The 9,982-nt window shown below is 41.3% G+C and overlaps 1 protein-coding gene across 1 annotated transcript; it reads left to right on the top strand.

The window, feature by feature from the left end:
* Nucleotides 1-772: 772 nt before the first annotated feature.
* Nucleotides 773-8,889, top strand: LOC121276490 (cholecystokinin-like). The gene is made up of 2 exons (XM_041184963.1): nucleotides 773-1,016; nucleotides 8,753-8,889. The coding sequence occupies exons 1-2, from the start codon at nucleotides 773-775 to the stop codon at nucleotides 8,887-8,889; spliced, it is 381 nt and encodes a 126-aa protein (XP_041040897.1).
* The last annotated feature ends 1,093 nt before the right edge of the window (nucleotides 8,890-9,982 follow it).

Here is a 9,982-nt window from a genome sequence, read left to right as displayed (position 1 = left end):
AAATAAATGATACATTCTATTAACACAGGCTCCCTTTGCGGGACCTTGCTCATTGGAGACGCATTAAAAAATCTCACTCTGTTTCCTGTGGTTTTCCGATTTTAAAGAACAGAAAATTGTACGGAACTCTCCCACAATTTCCAACTGTTCGCACCTGGCAGTTGAGGCTGGGAAGGGGAGTGCAGTTGGAGCAGTTCATTTATCCTGTATCTAACAGTTCTGCACTTGACATGGTTCTGTGTTGACAGCCTCTACTGGAAATATTCAAATCCCCGGTGTTACTATTCGTCACCTTGATGAGGACAAAGAGTTTAAAAAAAATACAGAGAAAACTTATTAAGTGCAGCCAGCCCTATATGGTAAGGTCACCTGCAACGATTGAGTCAAACTGATAATTACAGGCAGATGCTTTCTAACTCGGCACAGAAATTAGAATAGTAAGATCTAATCTCAATTGTACCTTGAAACAACGATTCAGATTTTAAGAATGACAGTGCTTATAAAGGGCTACTACCAGGGAGATAGTCTCTGATGATGAAGATATTTGTAGCTAATAACATATAGTTCCCAAGTTAAATCAATTACACAGTAAATATTGGCTGTTAGTGGACATTATCTGCTACGTATGTTCTTAGCCTTGTTTTCTCACTGAGGGTGAACGCTTCCCGTTTGTAATGGAGTAAGAGTTTGGAAACATTTTGACTGCTTAAGTACCTAATCGAGGTGACCAGGGTTTCACTACAGCTCTTTCATATTTCCTTTCATTCCAGCTATGAACAGTGGAATCTGTGTGTGTGTGTTCCTCGTGGTTCTCTCCTCGGGCTGCACCGGCAGACTCATCAACGGGTCTGATGATGATAGTCCAGTCGGCAGTGAGCTGAAGCAAAGCGTCGACATGCACCAAAGGCAACTTCGGGAAGCCCAGTCCACTGACCATGTGAAACCATTCCAGAACAGCGAGCAGAGAGCCAACTTGGGAGCCCTGCTCACACAATACCTTCAACAAGTCAGGAAAGGTGAGCTACATTAACTGCAAAGTAAAACTGCCACTTTACTGTGAAGCCTAATAATTCCACATTTTCTGCAATTGCTTACTGAATGCAAGTGGTTTAAATTATAAATGATTGAATTATTTCATATTTTACCATGTAGATCACCAGATAGATATGGATGAGGAAGGCATGTGGATGTGTTATGACCGATGCAGTTGGTACAGCTGAGTTATTTAAAAATCCCAGAGGGAAACTTTAAACAACTGTCATAACCTATAATTTTAGGTGTTTGTTTGAGGTGCGACTCTAAATTCAGGAATCAGACCACCAGTTCTTGAGGTTTTCCATTAAACTAAATGAAACATTTTATTAATTTACATGGGTTAAAGTATATATATACATAGCTACAAATTACTACCATCATAACTTTTAACAAATTCCCAAACCAATCTCCATTAAGGCAACAGCAATCCATAGACTTAACCAAACACCAGGCAAAGCATTTTCACCTTATGAATTCAAAATGAGGTTCTTTTCACTTTGGTTCCTGTGGAGACAGTTGGAGGCTTACAGCAGCCTTTTGATCTCACATTGCTCTGCTCTGCACGCACAACACTGCTGAAGTTATACCTAGCACAATGCATTGAATGTAAATTCTCATTGTATTACCCGCCTCTTCTACCAATAAAATCCCTTTCATAATCCACTTTTATTAGTAATATAAACATATTGCTCGGTATCTGCTAGATAGGTGTCAGTTTTCACCGCACTTCTTGAATGCTCTATTCAAGAAATGCAAATACACTATCTCTCTTACATATCAAACCTAGTACACATCAAAAGCACCCAGACTAGCTGGCTTTAATCCAATTAAGACACACCCACAGACTAAACCTCTAATTTTTTTAAAGAAAATATTTTCTAGTTATATCATATACATTTATAGCTTCATGACAGGATATCTTAACATCCATCAACAGAACTCAATGACCCAGAGCATCCGGTCTCTGGAGACTAGACGTACCCTAAAAGATATGCATAGGGACTCCTCGGAAGTCCTGATGCAATGACTACATGGGAATTTCCTGGGAAGTTTGGATTTGCAATGGGCAATTCCCCTGCATTCAGAACCCTCTGGAAAAGTCTCCAAATCTGAGTTAGAGTCGGAGACTTCGGAGACCTCAGATGGTTCCAACTTACTTACCTAGCTAGTTACCTGGGTGGTGTAGTGATGATCATGATTAGTAATCCAGCAGGCCCAGGTTAATGGGGATTTGGGTTCAAACCCCACCATGGCATTGTGAAATTTAAATTCAATTAATAAACCTGGAATATAAAGCTGCTGTCAGTGATAGTGACCATGAAACTATTATTGATCGGTGTAAAAACCCATCTGGTTCAATAACATTCTTCAAGGAAGGAAATCTACCTACATGTGACTCCAGACCCACAGCAATGTGGTTGACTCTTAAATGGCTGAACAATCCACTCAGTTCAAGGGCAATTAGGGGTGGGCAACAAATGTTGGCCTTGCCAGTGACACCCACATCCCATGAAAGATTTTTTTAAAAATTGGACAGAAAAATCCTAGTCTAACTTCTGGGTAACTATGTAAGTGACCCCCTGACCACCACCCCCACCCCCTCCCCCCCACCCCCCCCCAACCTGACCTGAACCAGCATCACCACTGTACCCACCCTGCCGCTCTACCCACTTACCTCACTCACATTCATTCATTAGTGCACTGAAACACTATATAAATGTCCCAAAGCTTTTCAGTATGTTAGTGAACGAAGACTAACCAAAGTATGGTTGCTAGTACCATGAAAAGGGGCTGTGGCTTGGCTTCCCCTGATGATCCTCTGCTGAGAGGAAGGACTCCGAGAACAGGTACGTTCCGTGTTTCTGAAGAGGCCCAGTTTTGAGATCCTGGCCAGAAATGCAGGGCTCTGTCGTTCTGTAAAATAAATAGGAACGGAGTGGAAATCTGACAGTGATTGCAGTTCCTCAGGTGACTTGGCCAATTACAGCAGCCTCCTATAAATTATCCTATTCTATCAATCCATATTCTTGGAGTCTGGGGAGTTGGGCATCATCACTTACGTTTTCTATGCCAGGAGAGACAGATGTCAACGTTGTACTGTAACTGTACATAGATGGACCCAACTGGGTCCTGTATGCCTGGTCTATTTAAGTTTAGTTTTAATAGTTTGTGTATTGGCCCATATTTTTGTGACCACAGTCCATAAAGATGTCGTGAGCACTCCTGTAAATGGTTGCTGTCATCTACATAAGGTCAGGAAGAAAGCTTGCACTCTGAAGCCAGCACATTGAAACACTTAGGTAACTTTTAATGGTACATTGCTGCACCAAAGCTGCAAATACATAGGCATGTGTCCTTGGGCATTTCCTCATCATTATCTTCCTCTTCAGGTAACCCTGTGCCCAATCACTTGAAAGTAGATGCAGATATTCAAAGCAACTGTTGGGACATCATTGTTTTTTTAAATTCGTTCATGGGTTGTGGGCATCACAGGCTAGGTCAGCATTTATTGCTCATCCCTAATTGCCCTTGTTCAGAGGACATTTAAGAGCCAACCACATTGCTGTGGGTCTGGAGTCACACGTAGGCCAGACCAGGCAAGGCCAACAGACTTTCCTCCCTAAAGTACATTAGTGACATTGGTTGGGGGTTTTAGTCTGGCAGATTAAACCTCTTATTAACTTGTTGCATGAACAACCTTACTGGGGGAGTTAGTGTTCTGTGCTTCCCTCAATGCATTCTCTGGAGAAGACTGTAATATTTTCCTTCTTCTCCAGAGAGGGAAACTGTGGGCATCTCAGAAGGAGCAGCTGCCAGTGAAAATGGTGTGTTTTGGCCCTATGTGCAAGTAATGGTGGGTTAACGATCCCCCACAGTGAAAGGTTGACAATTTCAAATCCAGATTATTTTATGGGTGCTTTCTTGGGCTGTGGCTTGCGAGGCCTTTGGCTGTTGTTTAAGGGGTGGATATTGACACTTTGCTTTGATCATCTCAGTGTAAGGTCCAGGTATTTACCAGTTATTGAGCCATTCGTAGTTGAAGCATTAAAGGAGGGCTAGTTAGCTCTGTTGTCTAGATGACTAGTGTATGGTTCGGAATAATGCCAACTGTGTGGGTTTGATACCCATTCTGGCTGAGGTAGACTAGGCACCTGCCTCGTCACCCTGCAACTGAGAGAGGAAGGCATTGGCAAGCCTCTGTTGGCAAAAAACTGCCAAGAAAACAGTTCAGGATGAAGCATCAGCAGGCAAAGAGTCAAAGACCCACCTTTGAACAGGATGTGCGAAGCAATGACGAAAAAGCATCAGAATAACAATATAAACAACAGCGTTTTAACCTTTGATGCAGACATGTTTACCCAGTGATGGAGCCAGTTGGTTATATCTTTCATTCTGCAGGGGTTGGTGTATAATGCCAATGTTTGCCTTTTCTCCTTTGTAAGCTGATGTTCTCATTGTCTATTTCTGCCTGTTTATTTTTGCTCTGTCTAATAATAATCATGCCATCTAAAATAAAGGAACCATTTTTCTTTGCATGCTTATCCAGAAAAGGACAGGTGAAATATATTTCCTGACAGTTCCAACACCCAGCCCTATCATGTGCCAGGGCACTTCAAAAAGGAACAAATGTTTGAAGCCTCAGGTTAATCTGATCCATTCCTGTCAAGAAGTTGGAGACTTGGCTTAAAACTTTAGCAACAAAATATCCAGCACCAAGGAGCCATCAACAGGTGCCACGATGGGATAGGTCCTGTAAGAATGGAGGACCCCATGCATTTTGCTTATTTTCAATGTCTTCATGGCATATTAAGTGCTTATTCTCCCCCTGGAAATGCATTGAATGCCAACCTAGAAGCCACAACATCCAAGCATACAGGGTGTCTGCCTGAAGCAGGCACATGGAGTGAAATTTTTAGCTCAGCAGGCGGCCGCGGGTAAAATGACGTTGGGCAAGCGCCCCAATGTCATCACGCCCTCGCGCAATATTTCGGTCGATGGGCGTGTGCCAGAGTCGGCAGCACACCCGCTCACAATTGAAAGGCCTATTAAGGCCATTAACAAGTTAGTTAAAATAAATTTTTCATTGCCCGTCCAACCTTACGGTTGGCAGGCAAGCGAAAAGGCCAAAGTGCACTTGCGTGCATATGCAAAGGTTGCATTTGCCCTGCCCGCACTCCTCCCCCTGTCCACACAGGCAGCGCTCAGCCTTAATTGGCCTGGCCAGCATGAAATTGCCTTCTGGGCCCTATCGCGGGCGGCGGTCAGCTTCCCGACTGCCCCCACCAAGCCCGCATACCAAGGGCAAAATCCTGCCCGTGGTTTCTTGAATATATTAAGACTCCCTCTTCCAACTTCGCCATAAACTAGGCAGAGTATGGCCACATATTTTACAGGGTCTACAGTGGTCCTAAAAGGAACAGTTGAATGTAATTATGTAAATGAATGTGAAACCAGCTGGAGTTAAGATTGCTCCTCTTGGCTTCGCAACATTTCTGCGGACTCAGTCTTGTCCCTGACTCTGGTCCACCTCCCCAGTACCCCCCTCGCCAGACTCACCTGTCATGCTTTTCATAGAACCATGGAAATTTACACAAGGATTCCCGTTGGCCCTTCGTGTCTGTCCCGGCTGATAAACAGCTAATCCAGCACTTCAAGCGCATATCCAAGCACTTTTGAAAAATGTCATGAGGACTTCTGCCTCTAGCATCCTTTCAGGCAGTGAGTTCCAAACCCCTAGCACCCTCTGGGTAAAATAATTTCTCATCAACCTCCCTCTATTCCTTCCACCAATCACTTTTAAATAGCAGCTTGCCTACTGAGCCAGCTGATGTTGCTGAGGTGCCAACTAGTAAACTGCACCGAGGTGCCTAATTGGTGTCTGTCATTCACCAGTTTTATGTGGATGAGTCCCACCAATTTTCAACTAGCCTTAGCTGTCGCCTTCAAGCATGCGTTCCTGTCATGAAGTCCATTTTGTGACAGTTTCCAGCCTTCAACCTATTTTTCAGCCAAAGAATCAAATGACCCTGTTGTTCTGGACTATGGCCCTATGGTGGTGGTTGCAGAACAAAGAAAGAAACATTCACTGAATGCCCACCAGGCGCTTACTCAATGCGGGATGGATGGATGAAACTCCATGAGAGAGTTGCTCCAGGTCACTCAAATGCATCTCCCACTGTGCAAAGAGGTGTCGCCACGGTAAACGAGGTTCCTGCCTCTTGCTTCTTCCTCCTTTTCACACAAAAAACTTTCATTTCCATCTCTGCCACAGTCTCACCATGAAAACAGACACACTGTGCTGTGAAGTCATTTATTGTAATTAAAATAAAACAACAACGATGTTTATATGATATCCTACTGTCATTTTCAAAGTATATTTGCAATCAAAAAGCTTTCACATTTCAGTGATGAAAGAGTAGCTTGTTTCTGCTGCAAACTAAATATGTAATTGAATTACAATTGTGCCATCTGGTTAGGACTAAGTAATTTTTTTTTATATGTTAGCAAATAGTGAATGTAATTATCCGGAATGTAAATGCATGGCTAATCTGCTTGAGATTTATGGTAGCATGCAAAGTAATAAAATAATTGGATATTTTCTTCTCTAAACTACTGGGAATAAATGATCCCACAATTCTAGTTTATGGCAGCTGTCATTAAAAGTAGACAAAAATTCCATTTTTGGAGAAGATGGGCACCTTTTATATTTAAACAAAAATGCTGATTTGTTTCTTTTAAAACTAATTCATAATTGGTTCATAACCTGACTGCCTGTTTGGGAGGAGTCTGATTCTACAAGGTTTTGAAATACAGGCAATTCAAAAATAAGTTATACCAGAAAAATTATACTGGACGGAAAAAAATAATACTACCGAAAGTTAACGGCACCTCAAGTTAAAATAAGTAGATAAATCTCATAAATAAACTTCTGTCTTACAGGCATAGGGCAGATATTGAATAGAGGAGTTAAGACAAACCTAAGGTGAAGAGGATACAACACAAAAGATAGATTAATTATTGATGCAGTCAAGAACTGAAGCAATTCTAATTCATGGTCTTCCAATTAAAAGAAATAATTGCTTATCTTTAACTGGTCAGCAGAGTACAAACTAGAGGTTTTAACTGTGTAACCTGCATGCATTGTTTATGAGATAACTGTTTCTGGTGGGGGTGGGGGGGGGGAAGCATATATTACTACCAAGAGCAGGTGCATATATTACTACCAAGAGCATATATTAAATTACTACCAAAATATATTAAATTACTACCAAAAGCATATATTACTACCAAGAGCAGTTGCATTATTAACAAGAATTTACAAAGAGCCATTGTTTTCTATGGCTACGATCAGCTATGTACATTGTAACATGGCTGCTCTGTCTACCAATGTAAGCCCTTAGGAAAATTGATGTTTCTAAGCTCTTAAAACACATTTAATATCTCTAAAACTGTAAATCTAGTTTCCATAGCAGCTGTCGAAAGACAAAATCTATCACGCACAAAGTTGATCCATGTTTCAGATGCCCGTCTGTCTCTGCTGAGAAGTGTATACAGTATGGTGTAAGGTGTTATGAGTTATCATGTTGATTCTCTCAAAACATAGCATATTTTATAAAAAAATATTTGACCTGTTCCTCCAGTATGTCCTCCCTCTTACAAGATTCTTCATTTATTACACCACCTCTAATCACAAAGTTAAGGGGCGATCTGCTTCACCTAGCCACTTGCTTCCCGATTTACCTTCTCTCTCTTATTTCATCTCGATTACAGTTTTCATGTCAGAAAATCATCCCTTCCCCTTTATTTTGATTAGTGGTTCAGATTGCGAACCCTCTGTACAAGAACAGGCTGGATCTTATCACACTGACATTTGGTCTTGGAGTTCTCACTCGTTATGTTACCAGTATGTATCTGTGCATCAGATTATTTTTAATAAAGGGTTTTTCATATCTTACATACATATATTCTGTACTCAAGATTAGACATGCCTGTGTTGTGACAAGAAATGTTCATTACCAATTTTAACTCCGTGTAAGCGAATGGATTTTAATTGCGTTACAATTCGTGTCTCATCTTCAACAGACACTCTGAAGCAAGATACAGCAGTTAGATCAAAACAATACAAACATAAGGCCATTCTTCTACAGCATTGTCTTGACCTTTGCATATCCCAATCTGCTTCTCTATGACTTCTAATCAAGACTATTGATTTGAGTCAAGTTGTAAGCAGTTTTACGCAGTGAATTCAAGGTCAGCTAGGGGCTTGGCTGAGATGCTTAAATTATTTCAGGCAATAAACTTCCTTCTGACCAATGGGTTCTTCTATCCCATTGGTATGAGCTGGGTTTGAATCCAAGCCCCAGTTATGAAGTCTGCTAGCCCATTGCCCCATCACACTTCCCCACCTCTTTCGATTTTTGATTGCCTCTATAATTTAGGACCGAGATGATAAATGTCTTCACTCAAATGGTTGTGAATAGTTGCAATTCTTTACCCCCGAGAACTGTGGATGCTTATTCAAGACAGAGGTTGATAGATTTTTTATGGGATTATGGGAAATAGTGCGGGATTCAAATTGTTGAACGGTGGAGCAGGCTTGAAGGGTCAGATTGTCTTTTGCTCCTATTTCTTGTGTTCTTATATTTTTTATAACTGAATGAATTTGAGATTGAATACAATGTACTGCAGACCTAGTTTCATAATTTGTCTTCCCCAGGTTCTTTGGGTAGAGGCACCCTCGTGGGAACCAAATTGCAGAACCTGGATCCCTCCCACAGGATAAACGATCGGGATTACGTGGGATGGATGGATTTCGGCCGGCGTAGTGCTGAAGAATATGAATATTCAGCGTAAAATGTAAAACACAAACACGCTCCCAATTCTGTACAAAAGAAAAACTTTAATTTGGTGTCTTAAAAATTAGTGTTTTAAATTCTATTTACTATGGTACTTAATGTGAATTTGTTTGTAAGATTGTATGATGCAATATATATATGCGCAGCATTTTGCAAGAATTGTCCAGTTTCTTATTAATACTAATGATTCAAGATTGAAATAATTCAGCATCTCATCTGTCAACGTTTAGCACATCACAATAAAAGAAGCAAAACAGAAACTTTGTTTAATGTTTTAATCACCTATAGTGAAGAAAATAGAAACAAAGGATTACACAATGCTCAAAGGTGAGGGTTATTGGTCCTGGGGAATAGAAATATTTCCGTTTCAAGTGTCCAGTGAGAACACCAAGCACCATCCTGGTCAAGTGTAGTACAAACTCAGACAAAAGGTCCTCTATTTTCTCTCCCAGCCTCAGAACCCTCCCAACAATATCATTGGGACATGTTCCTTCTCCTGTAGTGTCAAAGATTGTCTGTTTAAGAACAGCTCTGAGTGCAGGGAGAAGGACTCAAATGAAGTTGAACACCTTAGAACCATTACCGCACGGATTAACTCCTGACTTTATAACAGAAGGAAGGTCACTGATGAAACAGCTGAAGAGTGTGTGCAGGAATGAGGGACCTCTGTTTTACAAGGATAGATTGGAGAAGCTGGGACTTTTTCTCTTTAAAGGGAAGGTTGAGAGGCGATTTGACAGAGGTGTTCAAAATTATGAGGAATCAAGGCAGAATACATAGAGAGAAACTGTTTCCATTGGCAGAAAGGATTGAGAACCAACGGATAACAATGTAAAATGATCGTGCAGCTCATAGTTATGACCTGGAATGCCCAGTCTGAAAGAGTAGTGAAGGTGGATTCAACTGTGATTTTTAAAAGGGTTTTGGATAAGTGCCCAAATAGTAAGGAGATATCGTGGAGCTGCAGGGGAAGGATGGGGGGTGGTGTTGGAGCAGCCGTGGATCGAGACCAGCTAAATTGTTCTTGCAGAGGGCCAGCACAGACTGAATGGGCCAAATGGTTTCCTTCTGTGCTGTAAACATTTTTTGAT

Source organism: Carcharodon carcharias, chromosome 3 (genome assembly GCF_017639515.1).
Source record: "Carcharodon carcharias isolate sCarCar2 chromosome 3, sCarCar2.pri, whole genome shotgun sequence".
Classification (NCBI taxonomy): domain Eukaryota; kingdom Metazoa; phylum Chordata; class Chondrichthyes; order Lamniformes; family Lamnidae; genus Carcharodon; species Carcharodon carcharias.
This window is presented reverse-complemented; position numbering and strand designations above follow the sequence as displayed.